This window comes from Helicoverpa armigera, chromosome 10 (genome assembly GCF_030705265.1).
Source record: "Helicoverpa armigera isolate CAAS_96S chromosome 10, ASM3070526v1, whole genome shotgun sequence".
NCBI classification, from domain to species: Eukaryota; Metazoa; Arthropoda; class Insecta; order Lepidoptera; family Noctuidae; genus Helicoverpa; species Helicoverpa armigera.
In genome coordinates, this window is record NC_087129.1 from 37,356 (window position 1) to 63,905 (window position 26,550).

The window sequence follows — 26,550 nt, forward strand, 5'->3', positions numbered from 1 at the left end:
CTGAATCATGTAATGGATACGTAATAGTGGGACACATTGTTCTGACGCAAAGTGACCTTCGTTACCGAAACAATGTGCATTATTTGTCTGCTGTGCACACACACACCAGTATCAAGCTTATTGATCTGTAAAACTTGCACCAAATCACTGACATTGTAAACTGTATTACAAAGTTTACATCACACCACTATCATTACGGACGAGATAGTTATCAATGTCCACCATAAAGTGCCGTATTTATGAAGTTATCTGATCACGGGTACAAATCATCATAATTGTAAACTACAGATTACTTCATATTAGTAGGGGAGGCCTAGAAGGGATTTCGGGATTTACTCAAGCGCGGCAGATTAGTATATAGGAGGTACCTATTACCCCATTTAACACCTCCACCAAATATAAGCCCTGTATATGCAGCCGCGCGTCTAGAATAAAGGATCAGATTAGTAAAAAAAAAATTATCATCTGACATTCTCCAGCGCGTCAGATTAAGATAGGGTAAGTTAGTTATATGCTAAAAAGTGTATATTCCACTAATCTGACAATTTGCGATTGACGATAAGAAGTAGGAAGGTTACAAACTTGTAAAAAAACGTCATCTTGACTTTTCGAGCGCGGCTATTTTTTTTTTTATTTTGAAGGGAGTAATTCAACGTTCACGAAAAATATAAAATCTGACGATTCCCGTAAGCCGAAGTAAGGAAAATTAATCGATAAAGTTTAAAGCGTGCAGCTACGTGATGCCGGTATTCTCCTCCCAAGTTTCTATTCTCTCTTTTTCAATTCAATTCATTTGCAATAAGTGTTAGTACATTTTGGGTCTTAAATAATCTACACTAATATTATAAAGCTGAAGAGTTTTTTGTTTGAACTCGCTAATCTCAGGAAGTTACTGGTCATGGTATGCAGATATATTGTTTTTAACGAAGACGATTCATTTTATTGCATACTTTTGTTAAATACGTGTGCCTTCCAGTTGCATTGTTTGTCTATCGTGATACCGAGAAATGCCGTTTCGTATACTTCGCCTTTTTTATACAGGTCGTGGTGGCCTAGTCATCCGGTTAACATTGGCTCTACTCTGCATAACGTGGTTCACAAATTACGCGCGTAGTGTCGCTTCATCAATGAAAGCAACTGCTATCTCTTTCTATCTGTTCTGCAAGAGTGGCAACGCGCAACTCTACTGGATGGTTTTAATTAAACTAATAAATTAAGTCTTTATACGTATTTTTTTTTGTACCTATGAAAATAGCTGGGAAAAAGGCTGGGCAGATTATTTAGATTTTAGATTTATCTATGTTAGTTCTTAGTTTTGTAAGATTTACGCGTAGATTATTTCCGTCAAGCCATGTTATTATAGATTCTATTGTATTGTTTATGACACATGTATATTTATCAATGTCATTATAATTAAATGTAATTATTATAGAAATTTATGTAATGTATGAGCAGATTGATACACTCCGCTAATAGCAATGTCATATATATCATTGTATTATGTGCCTTCTTATCGAGAACAACCTTTATTATAACAGCTTTGTTGAAATGTTTGTCCGTTCTGAGATATATCTCAAAAAGTGTCTTTTTGATCTTTAGATCAAAAAGTGTGTAAAAGTTGATAGTACTTAGAAGACATACTCGTAGTAGCACTTAGATATTCCTTTAAAAACTTGAGATATCAATGGATTATTTAGTTTCAACTTTTACACACTTTTTGATCTATATCTCAGGACGGGCAAACGTCAACAAAGCTGTCATATTAAAGGTTGTTCTAGATAAAAAGGCCTATACAATGATATGTATGACATTGCTATTGGTGGAGTGTACGAGGTTCCGTATATTTGTGTCCATTGTCCTTTATGTTTTTCATACTTATTTGCTTATAAATAAAAGTTTTGTACTTCAAAGAATAGGTACATACTGGTTTATTTACTTGCAATTTTTTCAGTTCTTCAATTTGTTAAAAGGTTTGCAAAAAAACTTTCCAGTGTCTGATTAAGCGAATTCCTCCAGATAATCGTCAGATTATAAGATGATTACGTTAAGGGTACATAAATGAACCATATATATCTTAATCTGACGCGCTCGAGTACTTCAAAATGGCGATTTTTTTTTGCAATTTCAAGTAATGGCCACGAGTTTAGGTCACGTCTAAATCGTCAGATTATTGCATCAGAGCCTTCGTTTTGGTTCACTTAACACCCCTTTTGATAATCTGACACGCTCGATAAAATTATTTTTTTTCCCATTTTTAACCCTTACCTACTACCACCCCCACCATGGAAACAGTCAGATTAATATACGTATGTTTTCAAAATGACGTAGGACGTGCATGCTATTAATATCTGACGCGCTCGAGTATGTCCATGCAACTGTTTTTTTTTACATTTTTGAAAGTTTATAGCCACTCCACCCACCGATGAAAGTGTGTGTATGTCAGGACATTTTTTTCTTCTTATCATCTAAGCTTCGCAATCTAATAGGTCTCATTGACGCTCGAGTCACTCCCGATTTAGCACTCTCGCCTCCCCTACTATATTGTTTCACAAATTCATCGCCTTTAGAGCCCCCGCAGACCACAGACTTTTTATCGGCCGATAGTTTAGTCGGGTTGGCCTGCTAGTACGCACACCGAGCCAACTAAACAGTTTAGTCGGTGATGAGCGCGCAAACTATCCCAACAGTCTGCCGACTGTTTGCTAGTTTCTAACCAACTGCTGAAAAGAGTGGTCGCACCGCACGATGAACATTAATAAAACATTGCATTAAATGTTATTATTGCTCTCATACACCAGAGAAGGAAAATTAAAAAGAAAGCCCGAGAGTATTGGGTGCATCATATCTTTAGTGATAGATATTATTAAATGGAAAATTTTACACTAAGAGTGCATTCCAAATTACTCGATTATTAAAGGGCAGGGCTTTTTTCGACTTCCTCGATCAAAGTTACGATCGAAGATTCCGAAATAAGTGACTGAGAATTGGGTGACGCCATTTTATAAAACACGCGTGACCGACCATTCGCTGTCAAAGCTCGGAGCGAACTGAACTATCGGCTTAGTCGGCCGACTATAAAATCGTTATGTGCGCGTGTGGTAGGGAGCCAATACTGATTATACGGTCGGCCGATAGTTTGCCGACAGTTTAGTTTGAATTGAATCGGGAAGCCCATCAAACTTATTTATCGGCCGATACCAAATCGTCATAGTGTGCGCACTTGCTTACATCTGCGTACTGATCAAGAGCCCGACCAAACTATCGGCCGATAAAAAGTCTGTGGTCTGCGGGGGCTCTTAGTGTGTGTCAATATAAGCACACATTATGACTACATATCACAAACGTTGGCTTAGCTATGGATACTGTTCCTATTACTGAAACGCTTTTACAGGAATATTGTTTAATTTCAAGACTCACTCGAATAAGCTAATAATATTAAAGTTCTTGTTTGTTTGTGTGATAGGCGTAATGTGCCATATTTTTTGTACATTCCAGATAGAAAGGCCAGTAGGTTATCAAAGTGGCGTCTCGTGTATGTTTGGGCGCCATGTCTCTGTTACCAGGTTTAGTTTGTAATGTCCTCTGAAATTATCCTTAAAAGACAATTATTATTTTATTTCGATGTGGTATATCCATATTATAGTAGTTTACCACAACAATATTGAACCTAGTACCTGGGTAATCTTTGAACTTTAGAATGATTGACATTCATGCAATGACCAGAATATGTGATTACCTACTGTTATTCAAAAATATTTGTGTTAATTTGTAAGTAAATAAGATGATGGATACTAAATTGTATATTATGTGCGGCTGATAGCCATAACTAATACTCTAGTCACTGTATGTTTTCTAGTCACAGCTTAGAATTAAGATGATTTATTTTGTACACTGCCATACTGTTCGGGGAATGACAAAATTATTTGAAGTTGACTAAAATTTGTTTGCTTGTTCAATAAGTTGAAGCATAGTGCTTCAGTAGACGAGTTACTTGACTCAACTGGACAGTAGACTGTGAACGTTATAAAACAAATGACATTATTTTTGTAATAGCTGTGAGAAGTTTACGTCGTGTTAATCGAATTAGTTGAACATATTTTTGTAATCATTCTCACACATGTGAATCTCTCTCTAAAACTATATTCATAATTAATCTACTTGTAAGTGGTACGTTAATAATACTGGATTTGAAATAAATCATATGACGGATGATAAACTTTTGACCCATGAGCAATGAACATGTTATACAGAGTTGTCTGCAAGAAATAGCATATTTTTGTAATAAGAGTTATAACGCATTGTAACATTATGTCATTAAGCCTTAATTAGTGAGAGGTATCATTCCAGTCGCGGCAGTGTGACCTGTGCGGGCTGGACAGTGCTGAACCGACGTGACTGACCAACAATTGAACGATGCATTTGTATTGTCTGTAGAGCCCACAGACCAGTCCCGCACACGAGCGCTGCTGTGGAACCATATATTTATATTGTTTGAACTATAAGTCTAGTCAAGATATACTAAACATGCATAGTTTAATATTTGTATGATATGACTGAATTAAATTATTGCAACAGCGATGTTTTGTTTGACTTGCGGCGGCGCGTGGCTGCGACTGCGCAGTAGCGGCATCTGGGTTAATGGCGGTCACGCCTAATCTAATGTTGGCACTCATTTTAACGTGTTTCGCATCATTGGACAAAATTATCCTTCACGAACAGGAATACTTCCGTGAAAATGGGTTTACGTACAGGTTAGCGCATACTAGAAGGACTATAGATAAAATACGCTTGTGGGATCTATGAGGACAGAAAAATTCAAAGCTAGCTGCGTTGATTTAAACAGAGTGCTCGGTGGGCCTATAAGTATCTAAAGTTACTGTTAAATAACTCAAGCGTTTTCACGATTTGCGAAATATTGAAAAAACACTATGCAGCTTGATTATGCAAACTACTAATAACGGATCTTACTAGTAAGACTAAAAAATGTGATTATAATTATTTTCTCCGTGGAAACGACTTATATCAGACTTTCATCATCAAATCAACAACCCTTTCACGTTGCTTGTAATTCGTACGAAATGGAGTAGGGCACTACACGACTGATTGCAGGCCAGTACACTTACATTATTGTATGAGCTTTACATACAAACATCCATCTGCATTAGTACAGTGGATGTGAAGTGCTGTAGTTACCACCAGAGCTGGCGAATCTGTAGTAGTAAGGTTGTTCACGAAGGAGTATTACCTGCAACAAAAAATTAAACTAAATCAGTCATGGTCTTTGTTGAGGCGACTCGAACATTACGGAGTTGGACAACGTAGTTAGCAGAATGAACTGTCTCCCCAATATACTATCATGGAAAATCATTTCATGTTTTATCTTTTAATTTTTCCAGTTTTTTTTTTTTGTCTTGGCATTCCACATTTTGTGTAATAGTGAAATCGTTAATTACAACTATTTTACTATGTGATACAGATTGACGACTTGACGACTATTACAACTTGAATTCTAAATTCAAAATAATATTTTCTTTATTACTAACTGGTTGTGGCTGTTTGGAGGACTGCCTTTGCCGAATTCTCCCCTTACAAGAAGAGCGCGGGAAAGAAAATGAAATGTGCCGGGAAAAACACGTAAAAAATCTTCTAGATTATTCAAGTAACATACCTATTGCTGGTTTTGGTTTCTAATATTGGTGTGCAGGTATTCCAAGTGGTGTAAGTGGTGTAAGCAATGTCTTAGTTAGTTACCAACTTATTGGCTGTACCTAATGACGAATCATACTTGTATCAAAATGTTATAAACAAAATCTACGTGCTGCTGTGGCATACGGGTGAGTTAATCCTCAAGCTTGTCAAATATTGTAACTACTTAGGATTTCTCTAAAATTGTTTCCGAGTTGGAAAAAAATGTGATGCTCTAGCGCTCTCAACTTTTGGAGCCAAGCTTTTAGTTGTAGCTTTTACTAGAACACGTACGGGAATGACATACTGTTTTCTCATCAAGCTCCTTTCTGGAAATATCATTAGGTACACGAATGAGTCATTTTAAACCAATGTCATTTTTGTTAGTGAGATGAGATCGCCAATTCTTGGTTACGTCCTGAACCATTTTAGTGAATTATACGGTCCTATAATGGTGGTGACGTTCAAATCAGTTCCTCAGCCTCGTCTCCATCCGAAAAGCTATCAGCTAATTTAAGGACAGCGTCGTGACGGAGGAAGCATTCAATTAATTATGTAAGACAATAATAGGGTGTGCGTAATCTGTAAGTGGTGCAAGCGCGACCGTGGGCGGAGGTATGCGCACGCGCGGGTAATGAGCGGCCGGAAGACGTCACTTGTCGCGCGAGCAGTCGCCTGTCCGCAGCCTCACCGCGCCGACCTGACCAGAGGTAACTGAACGCGCACCACACGCTTCCTACTTCACTCGCACATCGCACGCACTGGCGGAACTCGTAAGGGATTGCGGCGGTAAGTCAATTTATAAACTTGATCATAAATAGGCTAATCTATTTTTCCTAAAATAAGTGTCGGAGACAGGCAACTTAACCTCAGTGGAACATCAACAAGTCGGAACTTCCACAAACTAGAAGTTGTGACTACAGCTTTCATGTAGTGGACAGCCAGTGCCGACCGTTGTAAGGGCAATGAAATCTTACAGAGCGTTACCAACACGGACGAAGTCATTGGTAATTTGAAAACCGGAGACAGCAACAGGATCAAGTATCCGGAGGAGACTAAAAGCCGAAAGCTTAAGTATATTTTACTTGACTGTGCCTAATACAGCTGTTAATCGTATGTAATGTAGGTACTTAGATGCTCGCATACTTTGGGATCGGGTGACCTTGACTGCTGGTGAGGTAGATCGGGATCCAGGAGTGTTCTATCCTAACGGTCATAGGAGCAACTCCAAATTTTGAACTCACAGGACATGATCATCATAAGAGGCGATCTGTTTGCTATGTTGCAGTACAAAGTCACTTAGGTAAGTTTGGGACGTAGGTACTGATAACAAACCGATAATCCTGAAGTTTCCGATACTCTGTTCTTACACTTTAGTTTACAGGACGCGCTTTTGTTTGTAAGCTTTTATGTAATGTCTATTTGGTAGCTTGTTATGTTCTAAGTAGGTACTTATTATTATACAAATGACAGTTTCAATGTTACAAACATTCGCAAAACCCAAACCCACCCATTTATTAAGGTACCTATCCCAAAATGATATGTTATATCATGAGACTTGCACTGATTTCTTCGTACGCGTTGGCACGTTTCAGCAGGAAATGGAACAATTTCCCGTGAAGACAAAGTAATTTTATAATTCGTATCAGAAACATCTTTAGTAAACATATTTTGAGTGTATCGCATAAAACTTGACACGGTTTGAGGCGAGGGTCGGAGATGTGACCCTTTATCTGCGGAGCGGGCGGCGCTCGATACCGCCGCACTCTACTGCCGGCGCACGCGCAAGTCTGGTGAGATCGCGACGCTGTTCTTAGCAAGCAGAAAATTCTAGCAAAATTAATGTCTTTGTTTGTATACTTGAAATTATATTGGTACCTACTATAAAACTAAAGTTTAAATTGTATAAATTATAAGTTGTGATTAGAGCCCTAGAAATCTCTTTGTTTCATCACTTCCTGAGGAGCTTTATTTCAAAAGTTTTAAAAATTAAAGTGTAAATATCGTGTGTTCAGTAGAGTAAGATGTGGCGGCTGTGTGTGGTGCTACTGGCGGCGGCGGCGCAGGGCTGCGAGCTGTCGCCTGGCGCGGGCGCGGCGCCCAAGGCTCTGGGGACAACTTCTACCGCCTCATCGTCAACGGCGAGGTGGAGCGGTACGCGCCAGGAGAGAGATATGTCGGTCAGTACAAATGCTTTTTCTGTTATTTTGCCAGGGTCGCCTTAATAGGCTGATCTAATTGCAAGGAATTTGTGCAGGAACTTTGGCACAGATATCCCATATCCTTTTCTTTAACCATTTTGGTACAAGTCAGCCAGCCAAGGACCAAAAAATTACGTCTTCTTTTCAATAACGATTTTATATCAACATGGTTCGGAACTAAGAAAAGTACCGGCGCATTGAGGTTCTTAAGATTTATGCGATCTATTTTCCGCAAATCTTTTGTCGACGAATGCACGAGTTACTTATGTGTTCATCTATGTAAAAAGCAGTATCTATATTGTAACTATTACAACAAAGTTAATGGGCGGCTGAACAAAGCACGCACTTGTGCAGATAACACAACTGTTTAGGTACTTTTGATTTCACTAGAATTGATAATTATCTTTGACGACTGAATTTTATGCTGAAATATGGTATCGCATGTGTGAGTACCTAACAATGAGGTCAATTAACTTTGCTAACGAGATTTAGAGTCGATTCTTTTGTTTCGGTAATCCAAACTTTGAAATTTTCTTTTCATATTTTACAGACGAGTTTTTCTATTTTAAGAAATTGCTCAATAGTAAATAGCAGCGCAAATGATCCTTGCTACCATTAATTTCCAGTGACCCTGGTGGGTTCCCGCACCCATGACGTAGTCCAACAATTCACGCGGTTCCAAATGAAGCTGGACCCCCTAGACCCCGCGGCTCCGCGTCTGCCCAGCCGGCAGGGCCAGTTCCAGCTGTTTGCTGACACGCTCACCAAGTTCGACGAGGAGTGCACCAACTCCGTGGTGGAGGCTGATGACCTGCCCAAGACTGAGGTGCAGGTCATGTGGAAGGCGCCTCCTACTGGCTCCGGATGTGTGCTGCTTAAGTGAGTTACATGCCCCTATGTTAGCAAGTATATGTTCCATGTGTTTGTTGTTTGACTAACAACTACGAAAGCTTGTGTGTTAGATTCGAGAAAACATGCACTTTTCTTTCTTGTAATCATGAAATGAAAGGCAAAATACATAAACAAATCCCAGAATTTTCTTATAACATTTACTGGAAAACCGTAACAAGAAAGGTAACATAGTAATGTGCTATGTGTCAGGGCGATGGTGTACGAGAACGCGTCGCGCTGGTTCGCGGAGGACGGGCAGCTCACGCGCCGCGTGTGCGAGGACACCTCGCTGCAGGCCAGCGACTGCTGCGCCTGCGACGACGCCAAGTACAAGGTGGGCTTATACTGTTCTATGTATTTATAATATTCTGTGGATTTTCTGAACGGTCATGACAGGCCAGCATGCAGCAAGAGACAAATGTGCGGTAAGTAAGTCCTTTAGATGGTCTATTGGATAGTATCATGGAGAATTCAAGCGTAGAACAGTTAGCTCTGCACTTCGAGGAAATTGTTGCAACTTAATTTTGTTAAACTAGGTATTAATCTACATAGCTCACACACGCACACATGGGCTTTTGATACAATATTAATGGGGATCTTTATGCATATTCCAGATGGTATTCGAAGGCCTGTGGTCACCACAAACGCACCCGAAGAACTTCCCCGTGCAGGCTCTGTGGCTGACGCATTTCTCTGACGTCATCGGCGCCACGCATCCCAAGAACTTCAAGTTCTGGGGGGAGGGGGAGATCGCTACTGATGGATTCAGGTTAGCTTATATGATATACCGTAAGGTTTTTATAGAGAGTGTTTCTTATAGATTCGTTGTCGTTTGTTTTGAATGCAGAAACAGGTTTTAAGAAACGGCAGAGCTTTTTAATTCCTCAAAACTTCTGTATTCACCGTACCAAGTAATGCATAGGCAGGTAAGTTCCCGTTTATTATTTTTTTAAATATGTCGGAGAGTGTCATTAGTACGGACACTAAACGTCACGCAAGCGCGCCCTCTGGCGGCGTTTCCGGTGAAACAACATGTTGGCGCGCTTGGCAGAGTCGTGGCGGTCGGCGCGGCGTCGACGGAGCTCAGTCTTCGTTGAGCCGTCGTGTTGCAAACATCTCGAAACTGCCCTACGTCACGTCTAGTGTGTGTCTAGTGTTTTGCCTAGTGTTGTAGTACCGTTGTAGATCCATATTGTAAAGTGTCTTTTGAAATTAAAGTGTAAAGGTTCTTCTAACCTAACAGACACACATGTGTTGCTGGGGAGTTTGTTCCGCCACTTCTTCTCCCCAGCCAAAACACATAGGAAGTGGCGAAAGGCGGGCGTTTTGGGAGCTGTCTTTTGTTCTGACTAATTTGAATAAACGTTTTTGAGTTTTGAGTTCTTTTTGAGTTATCTCTTTGTGCGATTACCCTAGCTGATGTCAGACAATAGTGCCATCCTTGATGTGTTCGCCTATCTGACAAATATATTTTTTTATTCTTTGAAGTTCCCGTTTAACTTTTCTAAGTTTTCGTTCTTTACAGCTTAGTTAACGTGAGAACAGAGTTCAATTAGTTGCAAGTTTTATACACTTTATCGGTACTTCAATATTTTTTCCCAAATGACGTAGGTTCATAATAAAGTATGTCTGTCTCCAGGTCCCTGGCGGAGTGGGGCTCGGTAGGTCTGCTGGAGCGCGAGCTGCGCCAGCAGGGCGGCAAGCTTCGCTCCATCGTGAAAGCGCAGGGGCTGTGGCACCCGCGCGTCAACGCCAACACTACCGCCGGCTTTACTGTCGACAGGAAGAGGCATCTGCTGTCCCTTGCCTCCATGTTCGGTTGGATATTACTTCTTACTTTATTTAGTAGTAGTTTAAAATATTATTAGGGGGATGATAATATCTTTGTGAGACTATTAGTCGGTTGCGCTGAATACTAAAAATCTCTAATAGCCTATTAGGAACTTATCTGCCAAACAAATTATACTTAACTTTTGTTTTCACAAGTTTTGGATAGCAATATGATATATGTGATAGAAATTATAAGCAGCGTTTATCTGATATATAGCATTAACTATCAGATAACTAACTGACACTTTATCAGTAACCAGTGAAACCTAATCATTGAAGATAGATAGATATACACTTTATATCAGGAGAGAGGGAGACTATAGCCACACACAACTCATTACATCTCTCTGAGACAATTCCTCCTGCTGTGGATGTAGCATGTCAGACTCGTATTGACTAAACTCACCACGTTCTTTTTGGAGCCTTAATGTCCCAGGAGCTCCTACGCACCTTCAAACCAACATAACGTTATGATCCTCCCTGCTGCAGGTCCGTCTCCGGACTGGGTGGTGGGCGTGAGCGGGCTGAACCTGTGCCTGAAGGACTGCACGTGGGCCGAGTCGCGGGTTATAGATCTGTTCCCATACGATGCGGGAACTGACAACGGCATCTCTTATATGGTATGTCATTACCGGATTCTTTCAGAAGCAATTCTATCATATAATTATTTTACCTTCAAATTGCAAGAACTGTTTAAATACAATCTGTATCAGGATTGTGAACTGTTGAAGTATTTATACAATTAATAAGGGTTGTAGCAGTTTTGCGAAAGTCGACAATGGTCTACGACGTATTATTCTTTTGTTCTCTATTTGATCTAAAAAGAATGTCATCAATTTTAATAGTATATACCGCAGATCGAAGCTGATAATCGACTTATAAAAAAATGATGATTATAGACATGTGTGTCAAACATCAAAATGTTTTTAACTAAGACCTTATAACAATTCCCAGTCGCCGAACTCAGAAACCGTTCCCCGCGAGAAGATGTACCGCATCACCACCATGTACCCTGAAGACCCTCGCGCTCCCTTCTACAACCCGCGCAGCAAGGAGATGCAGCCCATGGCCAGGCTGTACCTCACGCGGGAGAAGGTCATCTCCAGGAGCTGTGATGAGGAGGTGCTGCTGCAGCAGCTCGTAGAGGAGGAGGAGAACACGCAGGCTGTTAATAGACGTGAGTTTTGTATTGTTTTGTTGATATCTTTTTAAGGTAAGAGTTTTTTAGAAAGAGTTTCGAGATCTTGGGGGTTTCGTTTTGGTTTAATCAAGTTTAATAAATGACGTAACTTCAATGTAACCTATGCTAATATTACAAATAGGAAAAATTTAATTGTTTGTTTAATCGAATAGGCTCCGGAACTATTGAACCGATTAGAATTATTCACTACTAAATAAATTGTTGCACTTGTAAATGAATGTAGTGTAAACAATTGCTGGTTTACCTAAATAAATAATTTCATTCAATTTCATTCACTGTTAGGAAGCTACCTATCCGCAATGAATATGGGCTTTGTTTTATCCGGGCACGAGGAGAAGTTTCCCAGGACTTGAGTGAAACCGTGTAGAACAACTACAGCCTTATTTATAAAAATCTCTAATCATCATTAAGACATGCATAAGCAACGTTTATAAGTAAGAATTTTCTTAAACAGCCTTTAAGTATTATTTATTATTTAATTCACGTTTATAAGTAAGGCTGCTAGTTTATAAAGTATGTGCGGTATATGTGTTCCAGCGGAGTGCGCAGTAACGGAGTGGAGCGCATGGTCGGCCTGCTCCGTGAGCTGCGGCGGGCCTGCGCATGCGCACCAGAGAGTACCGCATGCCGCAGAAGGCGCAGATGTTCGCGTGCGACAGGCAACTCGTCTCCAAGGAGATGTGTGTCGCGCCTGTACCCGAGTGCGAGTGAGTTAACTTTATCATACTATAGATATTTCTGGTTTTAATCATTGGTCACCAATATAGAGGGTGCTGAAAACTTTGTTTGACTAAATCAAAGCCGCTTGGCTCGGTTAGTCCGTAAAATGGTGACTATCTTGTTATGACGAGTTTCTTTGTGATTTGAAAGTCAGGAAAAACTGTAGTTCTCGACTGTCATTTGAAAATCTCAGTCAGAACCTTAAGTCTAATAACCAAACTAACAACTATGTAAAACACTGATTTTATATAGTTGTGTAGTTATTTCAATGACAGTGCATTGAAAGCTGCATGCAGTTAAACTGGAAGCAGACACCGTCTTCTGCACCCTTCATCACGTTTCTTAATGACGCTGGGAACCTTTCACGGGAGGGCAGAGTCACGAGGGTCGACTCATAGTTTTAAACTGGTTGAAAAATCTAAATGTTGTTTTAAACAACCATATAAGCTTATAACTTCCTCCCCCAGAGGCGACTCAGCCCCTTCAGTCGACACGGATAACAACGCTACGCCCATAGAGGAGGACACTGGAGTATGCCGCACGTCAGAGTGGGGACCCTGGTCTGAGTGCTCCGTCACGTGCGGCGTGGGGGTCAGCACGGAGAAGGCACTTCCTGGATCGCATGGGGGCCAAGAAGTGCCCGCTGGTGCAGACTGGTATGTTATATATTTATTGGTGCTATCTAGTGGTTAATAAATAGTCTCAATATTCTATCTATCTGTGGATTTGCGTATTAGAGATAGAATTTTGTCATTAACAAGTATGTATGTCATATGAAATTTCTATCACTAAAAAGCAAAACAACAAATTAATGAATTGAATATTTGAAACGGCATAAATAATTAATAGAAGTAACTGGAAAAGTCATAATATACCTAGCCACTTGCGGTTAACGAAAGTAGTGGAATAATATTCATCGCCAAAATCATTTTTAACTATTTTATTAATTGCAAAAATAGTTATTTTATGAAAACTATTATAGAATTGAGTCACAATCTATTATCTATATTGAGAAACTCTATGTTTATTAACTTGTACTACCCAATACACCGGAGGCTTCGCATGCCTTTTGGCTCTGGTCTCTGTTTGTTAGTTCACAAGTTCGTCAAAAGATGTCACTACTGGTAACACGGTGAAGCAATTTTTATTTATAAAATCGTTTCTGTATATATTCCACTATATTAATGGATAAACAAAGTGACGTCGATTTAGTTAAACTTTATTAACTGTGTTTTTGATATTATTCTCTAGTTTGCGCATGTAGTTTTACCTGCTTCCTGAGGGAATCATTTTTTTTATCCGGATAGGGGGAAGTGTTCAATGGGTTATTTTTATGCATTTCTGAGTTATACAGCAATGTAATTAAGGTTTAAATTTAACTGAAATATATACATGCACGTCATATGCGGATTTGAGAAAACTCTCTTTGATTTGCTAGGTGATTAAACCTACATCACATTCGATAAGAAGAAGATTGTCATATATAAGTTGTTACTTTTCTATTTTTTGTTATTTCAGTGGTTTTTCAAACAGACAGACATGTATTGCTGGAGTTTGTTGCACTACTTTCTTCTCAACAAAAATGCATAGGAAGTGGTAGGCTGCTAGGCTGTCTTTTGTAAATGTGCTGATTTTCAGCCATACTTTGAATAAATGACTTTATCTTTTCCAGAGGAGAACCGCAAATGTATGGAGCCAGAATGCACGGAACAAGAGCGCGAGATCTCCGACCCGTCGTGCCCGACGACCGAGTGGGCCGCCTGGTCGCCGTGCTCGGCGTCGTGCGGCCGCGGCGTGCGCTTCCGCATGCGCCTGCTGCTCGTGCCGGCCGACAGGCAGCAGGAGTGTAGTGCCAGGGTCGAGCTCATGCAGCAGCGGGCTTGTGTCGAGAGGGACAGCTGTGCCATTGATATGATTACTGCTAAACGTGAGTTGATTTTGTCTTTATCTTTTTGTTGAGACGGTATTTTTGTAGCTTTCTTTTTATAAGACACTAACGATCCACCCCAACTTCGCACAGGTGCGTGCGCCGCGTCAGACTTATGTAGGGAAGCATTGTTTTATAGCAAAAATTATTCGTAGCCAAAACCTTTGCTTTTCCTTTCAATTTGCCAATTGTTTTTACGTAAATAGATCAATGACGTTTACAATACAAATAAGAAACTCATTAATATTCAGACGCGGATCACTTTTCTTGATGTCAACCAACTATATAATAGCGAACACACATAGCAACTATGTATTTATGTAAAAATAGTAGTAATTACACATTTGTAGTCTAGACGAAAATCATTGTCATCATTTTAAAAACCACACGTTTCACATAAATATATAGATAACCTACCTATCTGATATCTACATAGCATAGATTCCACAAGTTGCTAAAAGCATTGAAAACATTACCATACATTTACGATTTAACAAAGTAATTGAGAGCACCGGCTTGTGTAACGCAACAATGCTATCTCTAATAACGTAATTATTGCAATATTTAGAACAAACAGTTCACTTCGCGCGGAATCTCAACGTAAATAAATGTGATGTATCGCAAGGTTATCTCTCCCATTGAATTATTGCTAAACTTTACATAGTTGTGAATACACATAAATATTAAATTCAAGGGCTAGGTCTGTTATTTTATTTGAAAAATTGATGTCTGAGAAAGATTGTAAACATAAACTGTGACGAATCAATTAAACTAAACGATATCTGTTGCTTTAACGAGTGCCATTATATTTTTAAGTTGTTTTTAAGAAGAGGGTCAAATCGATTATCTGAAATAAATACATAACCTTAGTATAACATGTAATTTTACACAAATGGCACTGGCATTGAGGAACCAGTGCCCAAATGGCAGTATGACCCTAACTTTAGGAAGCGCTGGAGGCCGCAATGATTCGTAATTCGTGTGTTTACCTTCATTTCAACAGTACCTGCATGATGTGCGTGTATCTGCAGGAAAGGCATCATTTTAACATTTTGCAAGTCAGAAACACCTGTTCAGCAGTTTTATTGTAATCAATGGCAAAAGGGACAGAACTGTAAATAATGAGAAATCCTGTTGATTGTCTTAATTTTTGTAAATCATGAGATGTAAGTACCAGTCATCATCATCCGCTTGCACAAATGTCATCCATGCCATCCCAATGTTATTTGGGGTCGATGTAAGCTGGTGATCCCGCCGGCTGTCATTTGAACATTTGCTGCTGTCATTGCCACTTGGACTGGAAGCCGACACAACATAGTTTGGAAAAGGCTCCGTAGATGATGATGATGATGTTTCCATTCCATTCTAACTATCTTCCTTTTTCAATTTTTGTGTCTAAAGTCCAGTTTCACTGGTTACGATAAAGTGTGAAATTCTGCCAGATGTTGTTTCCCGAAATCTATGAAAGTTATAGTTTATCTCTCAGATAAATTCCTGATAGGTTGTTAGAGGCTTCGGTGAAACTGGCAATAAATATTTTTGCTTCTTATGAAAAGTAAATCGTGTGGTGGCAGGTATCTGCATGGAGGAGGCGGACCGGCCCGTGCCGCGGGCTGTACTCGCGCTGGGCGTTCGTGGCGCAGAAGGGCATGTGCGTGCCCTTCGCGTACGGCGGCTGCCGCGGCAACCAGAACAACTTCATCTCACAGGACGACTGCACCAGCACCTGCAGCGTCATACTAGGTACGTACCACTCTCACTTGGAATAATTCACTTACTTACTCTGACTCCTAACTTCCGACAGACCAAGCGAACGACGCCAATCCCAAATAAAATTTGAAATATTTTATATAACTTACAGGTGTTTACAGGTACTTATAGGTTCTAAAAACACTATATCTAGCAACAGTAGTACCTATGTCTCAACGTTTGATATGTTTGTCAAAGGCAAAGGGTAAATGGTTTCAGATACCTATGGTTTAATGGTTTGTGATTTCTTGCTTTTTATAGTGATTATATTTCCTTTCCTAGATTGTTAAGTAAACACAGTAAAACTGCACGGTTCTCATCGTTGTCAATTTTCCCATTTCCTTATGAATTTATGTTCTAGAAAACGGAAATGTTCTCTCAATAACACGCGTTTGCTCTTAGTCATTAAAACACGACAAAAACATGAATCAAGACTATCGTTAAACAGCTTTAATGACTGTAATACGTGGGATTAAGATGTGATTAAATCATAAATCTTTCCCACTGTCTACTTACTGCAGATAATAGTGTCACGCACATTACAGCATAATAGTTAAATTACAATAATAGTTCTCAGTTAAATTATCTCGCAACCAACTTGCCTCAAGCTTCAAGGTCTTAATTCGAACATTACCAAAATAGGCTTATACGGGTAATTGTGGGCAACCCACTTATCAGCTATATTAGGTAAAACAAATACTTAAATATCTACAAACTACATGATAAATGTTCTGTGTCACAAAACCTGGACAGTGGGCCAGTGGGCCGGCGCTGGCCACGAATGTAGCGCAGTGGGTGACGGAACTGACGTCACGCCCCCCACTCCCTGTGACGTCACCCGCACTACGTCATCGTAGTGATTGCTGTTTGAATTGGGGAGATTCGATTATAGCCGATGCGTTTGATTTATGTCCGGTTCAACTAAATGAGAATCGATTAGTTTTGTACTTACGGATAGAAGTTTTTAACGTTTATACTATGAGGCGAATAGTGTATAGGTAGTCTTTTGGAATCGCATTTTTATGTGAAAATATTGCGTAGCTGGAAAAGCTAGGTCCACGCAGTTATAGTAAGTTCAACTCAGTCTTGCGCGCGGCCTTATGTGTGGGTAACCCTTGTACATATACAGTGACTTTGTGTGAGTGACAAGAGGTACAGTCGGGTACAAATACAGTTATTTAGGGGTTGTATACGGCTGTTTAAAGAAAAACAGTTATTACGTAATTTAATGTTTATTTATTTATAATGATTCTAAATCGCTACTTGAAAAATCAAATGATGATATTACCCAACATCCCTTCATCAATTTGACTCAAACGTTAACATTAATGAGTTTCATTATTTCCATCTTATTTTGGTTGACATTATGCGAAGCAATATAATTTTTAAATTCTAAAATTTTTAAATTCCCTACACATTTTGTTTACATTGTTATACTAGATTATGCGTCTTTTTACATTCTTAGTCCACACTTTTATTTATTGCGTACCCCGACCTAGAAAATATGTAAGGAGTATTTAATCCATCTTAGAAATTTCATCTCATTTATTTCTTAGATACTACTACTAGTCAATGTCAATTTGAAAAAAACATATTAGAAAATAATGAAAAACTGTAAAATGTAATAATAAAAAGCTCCGAATGTTGTTTCATTTTTTGAAACGCTACCTGACTCCTTAAACATTTTCTCCGTGAAGAACTAGACATTTTCGTAAACGACTGTACCCATAACAAAAAGCGATAAGAACATGTCATGCTCGGACGACGTCACTGTCACACGAATGAAAGTTGTATATTTACAAGCCGACGCACACATAGGGCCGCGCGCAAATCTGAGTTGAACTATCTATAGCAACTTTTACAGCTTGAGGCTGTTTGCCACAGATAATTAGGTAAAGTGACGTTTTAAGGCATTTATCATTATAGCTTAAACTTACAAATTGACAATTCGCACAACGACGACATTCAAATAGCGTTCATGTTGCAAGCAAGGGCATTTTGCGCCATGATAGTAATTTGTTATTTCTTAAGCCCTGTAGTGCAGTATAAGAGCTTGTTTCAAAATATAGCACCGTCACGAGACATTAGGGGCACTTTGTCGCTGCAACTGTTGTAATGTTGCTGCAATTTATACAGGGACAAAGCTCTTTGTGCGCAATGTGACATAGAGAAGGTGAGCCTTTCAATGATTTGACTTGGTGGTATTTTTTTGGGTAAGTACTTCTGCATAAAATGAATTGCATTTTTGAGATAGCTCGTAGATTGTATCATCTCGCGTGGCTTCATAATCTTTAACCGACAGTACCTCCTTCAGTTTGTATATTTATTCAAATCTAAGTGTTAGTTGTCAACATCAGCAAGCAATACAAGCATTAAAGTTTCATTAGATAGCCTAATCAGCTCAGTGTCCAGCGCTGGCTCCGCGCCAATCTGAGCCAGTACCAGGTGCCGCCACCTCGCGCCCAGTAGCCACGGTCATTAACTCCTCTCAATGTATCCACGTGCGGGAGGTTGCCATTCATAACGTATGTTTGATGTGCAGGGAGCCCTCGTACATCAGCGCTGTTTGTAAACCTGCCTGATTATTGTAATTCATTATAATTTATGGAGCATTTAGAGAGTCGTTTAGTCGTTATTTATATCAGAATAATGTGAGGAACTCATACATGTTTTATAGTTCGGTGTAAGGTTTGCTCGTGTTGCACGTTTCGCTTGTAAACACAGGAACAGGATCGCCAAAGCGAGGGAACAATGCGTAGCTACGTGGGAGTATGTAAAGTCAGATTTTACGAGTGTCTCAAGTCGTCCTGCTGTGGGGCGCGTGTGACCCTGCGAGTGCGCGTGTCACCTCCGACGGTGACGTCATGATCACGTCACCTCGTGACGTCACACGCCATCAAACGATTTTTACCATTCTGTTTACGAGGCGGGCGCTCGTAAAAACAATACATCTTAAGATACATCTATACTAATTACTATACGCATTCTTTGTTTCATGTGATTGTTGAGCTCAGCGCTAGTGTGTGTGTCAAGCATGTTAATTTCGTTCGTTATGTCATTGTAGAGCAAAAAATATGCCACTTCGTACGCTTTGTCTCGAATCCGTGAAATATGTTTTGTTTTGCGTAGTTGAGGAATAAATTAAAATTTTAATAAGTTTTAATAAGTTTTAGTAATTTAAGTAACTAGGAAGCGACTGGGTCTTAATTCGCTTTAACGGCCAAAACTGCTAGATTTATGACTATACAGTTTTAGGTAGTTGAACTCGAAAAAGGTAACTTAATAGTGTAGTATGAGCTAGTTATCTTAGCCGTCAGCTACAGGCGCGCCAACAACTTCCGCTCTCGTACTGATACTTTAAATTAGTGCTAAATTCCGGGATAAATTAATGAAGTTGTTGGCGTTGAATAAAACTTTATAATAGAAAGTTTTGTGGATTTAAAACTTTATTTTCAACAGTTTGAATGAAACACTTACGCATGCCGCTAGATTTATGAAATCACAATTCAATCATCATATTGTTTTACTGTTTTCCATTCAACATGAAAATTATTAAACATAAAACTACCGGCTTGTTTAAGTGCAGCGACGGCGGAAACGGAAAGTAAATGTTTTTCAAACGCGAGCGTGTCGAAGACAACATAATTACTGAATGTGTTTGTATAGGCAATGTTAACTACAGGCTGTGTTGCCTCTCGATATCATATTACTCTATTAAACATAATGATATGACTAAATATGTATGACTCTGTTATATATTAGACTACTTTACCAGTCAGCCGTGCCCGATTAGCGGAGAATATTTTTGACTGCTAATAGCCGATACCTAACTCGCGACAAGCAATGTTGTGTATTATCACTACACAATATAACGACATAACAATACCGCACCGTTGACGAGACATTTATCATGCTACAAGCACTAATGTGGAAATAACAAGCCGACCTATCGCGTGCCTTAGTAACTGCTTCGACTGGCTAGTAACAATAACATTATAGAAAATGACAACCAATTATCACTTACAATTTCGCAGTGGCTCAAAACTTTGTGATTTTTGCCACAGGGCGCAGGTTCGATACACATATGGAGCTACATACTACATACAACAAAAATTGCACGGCCTTCAAAAGTAGACATTGTGTAACTGGTTTGTGTATGTAAACGTATAATTCGGTATGCAGCGCGATACATTACACGGCGATAACGTCGGAATATGTTCGATTTTTTCGTTGTTTTGTGTAAAGAAATATTTCGACTTCGGAGAGCTAAAATAAATAAAAATATGCTAGATGCTCTGTAATTTTGCCCTCTACTCTTATAAAGTCAAATAAGTACCTTACTCGAAGAATGTTTTAGTAACAAGGTATATTTATTGTCGTGTACCAGGAGCAGGCGCCCCGCCCCCCGGTCTACCCCCACAGCTGAACCAGCTGCCGACTCCAACCCTGAACAACAACGTGCTGCCAGTGTCCAACAACAATAATGGTAAGTCCCTGTCTTCATATACAAGAATACTTCAAGTGTTTTCAGTTTGCACAGGAAAGTTCTCCTTATCATTTAAAATTGCTAAATCCTCATGGGATTGCTATGTTAAAACTTTTATACGGTGACCTCAATTCAGATGAAACCTAGATAGAATATATTTCGCAGTCCATTGCAATGTGAAGAAAGAGGCCGTTTGAACAGTATGCACTAAGTTAGTAGATCATCCCACCTGGCCTTAATCTATTTACCCACATACGTATTCAGTATAGGACTAGACAAGCCAGTGTCTGTGTCCCACGAAGCGTGCTAGTCTGGGAGGGGCAGACATGACCATTGTTATTTATATCCTCGCTAAGGTAAGCCGGTCAAGGTCTGTCACAACCCGCTATTTTTGTTTTACTTATCTTTTGCCGACACATGGGAACTTGGACGCAAGCCTTCTTTGAGTTCTTATTGGGACATGTATGATTACTGGCTGGTTATTAAGTCCATTGAAGTAACTCGAATAAGTTAAGTACGTTAGTAGTACTCGAGTGTCGTGCAGAAGGTATTGTTACCATCGTAATCGAACTTCGTTCTACTAAGGAATATCACTTGGCTCATTTTCCTTCTTTATTGGAATGACTGTAGTAATGAATTGATTATTAGTTTATTGTCATTATGATTTGATACAGGACCAGTGCAGCCTCAGGCCGGGGACTGCGCGGTGAGCCCGTGGGGCGAGTGGAGCAAGTGCTCCGTCAGTTGCGGCACAGGATACCAGGAGCGAGTCAGGACTATACTGGTCAGTGCCAATATTCTATATAAACGTCATAAATAAACTTCGTTCTGTTATCAACAGCTTCCTTGTGATGCTGACGAAATCAAAGACATCAAAGTTCATAATGTCAAAATTTGCAACAGGTAGATCTTTTAAATGCCTGTAAAACCCCCGTGAATGTTTTTGCTGGGAAAAGGGGTTGTTTTTAATAAGCATCCACGGGTGGTAACCGGTACACAAAACACACGAAATGGTTGCACCGGAACCGAACGGAACGAACGGGTTACAATGTAATAACTTCAGTTGGTTTACTTAACATCATTATGCAGCGAGAACTTGTAAGGTTTGCTCTCCAATTTAGGAAGTGCCCAATAGTACTATACGAGAAGCGCGTTGTCGGCACGTCTCACTCAAGTGCAGGCTACAGTATGAGGGTCAAGGGGTGACTACACAACTATGCTGCACATACATAGTTCGAAGAAATATGTTTCCATTGAAGTTTTCAAATCAACAAGAAATCTAAAATTCTACGAACATTCACCATTTATGTTGTCAATCGCTTGCATTATTGACTCGATATGTCTTGTAGTTTGACTTGAAAATCATACACGTGGCGCTTAACTTGGCATGAAGGGTCGCGTGAACTAGCGATACATCAATATGTCAGCAGTTATAATGGGGGTAAATCAACAGTGGATAGTTATAAATATGGCTGTGTGAGCCTGAGGGTCGTATCATCAGGTCTAAAAATAGTGATCAATCAGTGACAGTCGCGGTGACCTCGGTGACGCAGTGCGCGGGACATGCAGAGGGTCCACACATATCGTCCACGTACCCGTTCAATCCTCATATTTATGAAATATTTTTCCCGAGCTCTTTGAATTCAAAATCAGTTCAAACGTCCTGTACATAATTGTAAAGATGTTCGGATTCAGGTGATTTAGTTTTCGACATGATGACTCCCGCCTTTATCGTGTAGTCGCATGTCATTTTTAATTTAATCTCGTCATTTATATCTGGTTAGTCAAATTTTTTATCTAAAGTTGTACCTAGCCTTTTGTACAATTTTTGTATGTTCACATCTAGTATGACAGCATTCTCGCGTGCACTTACCTACACATTGCTCCTGTGTACACGAGAGTCCCTATATGAGCACACTGCACTTAGCACCGCGTACTCAGGTGAAGCCACACACTCACCATGTGGATTATATTCAGCTGTTGCAAGCTCACTCTCATTATTTTTGTAAGATTTAACGATTCTCGTTACTTTATTATTTTATATCGCGAGTTATAAAACATGTTTTTGACGATGATACAGCAAACAGTGAAGCTTATTGTTTCACTGATGAGTGAATTGTTTTGCATCCGAAACGAACAAAGGCTTGAGATTAAAGTAACATTATGAGTTGCGGGTAACGACTGTATAGGAATGCATTTATTTTGTTTTTCGTACATCTTAAATTAGTTTGAACCAGGAGAAATACGCAAAATAAAGTCCGAGTCGATGTGATCATAACAATAAAGTTTGTAATTGTGGAGAAGGCGATACGGTCGCATTGAATATTGATGGTGTTTGTAAAGACGCCGGCGGTGCACACATACGCCTGTCAATCGATATCCACCGCGAACCGGGTTACCATGGGCTTTTATAGAACACCATAGCCATTTATAGAAATATTCATATCATGTTAACAATATTTTTTTAATTTTTTAATTTGCATAAAGTAAATCTATAACATGTTCGTATCCATTTTGATTTCTCGATAATTTGTGTTGAAACAACCCTATTACCACGACTAGGGCGGACCGCCCACCACACGTTATCACATGGTCAAATGATACCGTTTACCGATAGCTAGCACCTTATAATCACACATGATGACATACCCTTCACTTAGCACGTAATCGTAGCGCGTGATCGTAGCACGTCCGCGTAGCACGTAGCACCCCGCTACGCCGTGAGAAACAACACCTTACCTGCAAAGAAAAGATATAACATGTAACATACCAGATAGCTGTCATTATCTACTCAAATATTAATGGACATTCTAGTTTCATTCGTTTCATAAAACAAGTCAGTTGCGTTGAAATGTTCATAACGATACTTATCAATGTCACTGCTACGTAATAAATTATGTGTAATGTGACGTGTTTAGCTGTTTTACAAAATTAAAATAATTTCAAAATATATCTTGTCTAAATAAAGGTCGATCGCCTCGCAAATACGAGTACGTTTACATCACCTGTCGAAGGAACAAGATTTAATGAGTCACGATACCAAATTATACTTGATAGCATTGGCCTTACAAATTAAGATTTATTTCATACATTAACGGCCAGTTCAAGAGTGCAAATGCTTTGATACTAATCAAAAGAGCGTCTACCTAATTCAATGAATTGGTCTGGAAGGCCTGATTGATTCAATCAATCATGCTGGAAATATCTGGAAGTATGAGCATGTGGCATTTTTACGTGAATTAGCGGGTGTCGGATGTAGTGGCGGGTCCCGGCGCAGTGTGCGGCGCGCCTAGCGTGGATAGGTCAAGGTCGCGTGGCCACGAGGGACGCGCCGAGCGGAACCGAACCGCGGGGATATTGTACTGCGAGACGAATGTGCCACATACTGTACCTAAACGTCAATCTATTTATGTTATTGTTTTGCTTTCACTCACTGCGATTTACCATCGAATAGCTTTACATAGGTTTTTACTAAGACGATTTATTAAAGAGAAATAGACGTTATAAAGAGTGTAGCGGTTTTAATAATATAAACATGCTGCCTATTTAAAAAGTTACAAAAATATAGCGTACGCCATTAATACTAATATTAAAATAAACATGAATGGTGCACATACATATTAATATATTATAAATCGTTCGAGTTCGCATCATTCACAGAAATAAATCGCTTGCCCGGACCGCACTGTGTACTCTGTACACACAAGTTGTGTAAAATTAAATGTTTCTTTATTTGCACAGCGTCATAAACATGGGAATTCACAGAAACACTGTAAGTGTACACACTCGCCATTACAAATACACGGAAACCAGATTTTAGCAACAGGAATGGGAAACAGGTTCCGCTAACATGAGTCGATACTCAAATCTGTGAGAACATTTAGAATCACTAAAAAATAGAGAGTATTGTTTTAACGGCTATTTAACATCCCTCGAACTTGCATGTTAGTGCAATTGTGAGCTGAAGTTTCTTTACGATCAACTTCTCTACACACAACTGTACACAAACTTTTTACAAATGTAAATATATATGCAAGTTGATTTGCTATGAATATGTATGTGTTGAATAAATAATCCCCGAAATCGACTAATTGAATAACATTTTGGATGTGTTAAATAAGTAATTAAAACCCTTCGTCCACAGGTGCGTCCGTCTCCAGGAGGCGCGCCGTGTCCGCGCGCGTTGTCGCGGCGCCGGCGCTGCTACCGACAGTGCTAACTACCCTTACACTAACCAGGTCTGTGTAGCACCCTCAACTTTCACTTAATTACTGCATTTTATACACATTTTATATAAAACACTTACCAAAGCCAAATAAATAAACGCTTGCAAGACGAACTTGTGTTCGGTTTAAAGATATTTATTTCTCATAAGAACTTACATACAGTTCACTCATAATGAGATACAAAGTACTTCCTATTAAATTAATTATTTACACCTCCAGGTATAGTATCTAGGTTTACATTATAGTGTGCATACATAATCCCTAAGTTTATTTTTAAATACGTTTAGGTTGTTACAATCTCTCATCTCATTAGGTAAATTATTGTATAGCTGTGCTCCTTCAAATAATATCGTTTTCTTCCAATAATTTGTTCGAACTTTAATGAGTTGTAGTTATATGTTTCTGTTGTGAATCCCACCAACATTGATCGTTACAATTTGGAGGTTAAATGAACCGTCTCAACGAACTCTAGATAATAAATAAGTTCTATTATGAAGTTAATGGACTATTAATGGAGTTCATTTTAATAATAGCGTGGTTTATTTTTGTTCTACTTGAATTATTGGACATCGTATTTGAGCATCTAAGAATATCCTCGAAGATAGTTGTCACTATACTCAAACTCGTTTATTGAAATTAGCCTAGGAATATCAACACTTTTCAATTGTCAATCTATACCTTAGATAGCTTCCCAAACGCCTAGCTTTATCTCTTTTTAGTATTTTTGTGGGAAAGATGAAGGATGGCAACAGTTACCAACTACATATTGTTGTTACTCGTCATCTAAATTCTAAATCATATAATTTTATCTTCTAAGAATATGTTGTTAAGCAACTGTTAGGAAGTCAGTTCTAGCTAAACTTGTAGAGTAAAACTTTTAGATATTCCGATCCGCTGAAGGCGTCTGTCTACCGCTCAAGGCAGCATTGCGTCAGTGGAAACACAAATGTTATGGAAACTAAATGCAGTGCTCAGTTTACTGAGTCTGCGTGACACACATACGCACGCTCTCAATGTCGCGCGCATCGCTCAGACTAGCTATAGCGAGGATGTTTGATACTCGATAGTTTACAATATTCCACCGAATGTTGGATCAAACACTACAGCCTTTATCAATCCATGAAGCAAGTAATAAGATCAAGGCAACAATTCATACCAAAGAAGGATAAACCTCGGCTTTCCCTTCCTATTTTATAAAAAAACTAAAAATACCTTTAGACTTTAGACCTTTGGTAAGATGCTGAAAACAAAAATAATAATCGGTCAATAATTACAAATTATCGTTCGCCTAAATGCATGCCCAATTCTAGATATAACTAGTGTGACATTTTAATAGAGCAGCCTGCAAGAGCCCGTTTGCAATAAAAACATTTGTAAGAAGGTTGTAAAATCAGAAGTGCGGAAAAAAACACGCTCGAAGACGCATGAACAGAATACATGAGAAAACGGAAAAATCCTGAGTGATCTGTTCCTTCAAGGACTATTTATAGCTGAACAATTAAACACAATCGCTGTTACAGTAGAATGATGGCAATTATCAGCAAACTGTGAGCTTCCTCATGGAGTCACGGTCCTGGTGACGTCAGCGCTGACTCAACTGATACAGGTCAGTGTCAGGGTGCCAAGTCCTCATT

The 26,550-nt window shown here is 39.3% G+C and overlaps 1 protein-coding gene across 1 annotated transcript; it reads left to right on the plus strand.

Annotated features, from left to right (window-relative positions):
• Positions 1 to 7,709: 7,709 nt before the first annotated feature.
• On the plus strand, positions 7,710 to 25,029 carry LOC135117386 (spondin-1-like). The gene is given in 18 exon segments (XM_064036566.1): positions 7,710 to 7,776; positions 7,779 to 7,865; positions 8,513 to 8,765; positions 8,988 to 9,111; positions 9,392 to 9,546; positions 10,417 to 10,595; positions 11,097 to 11,227; positions 11,562 to 11,784; positions 12,346 to 12,400; positions 12,402 to 12,515; positions 12,996 to 13,124; positions 13,126 to 13,184; positions 14,201 to 14,455; positions 16,030 to 16,045; positions 16,047 to 16,198; positions 20,592 to 20,690; positions 21,365 to 21,474; positions 24,835 to 25,029. Coding segments are annotated over 18 exon segments (2,283 nt in total). The 3' UTR covers positions 24,910 to 25,029.
• Positions 25,030 to 26,550: the final 1,521 nt, after the last annotated feature.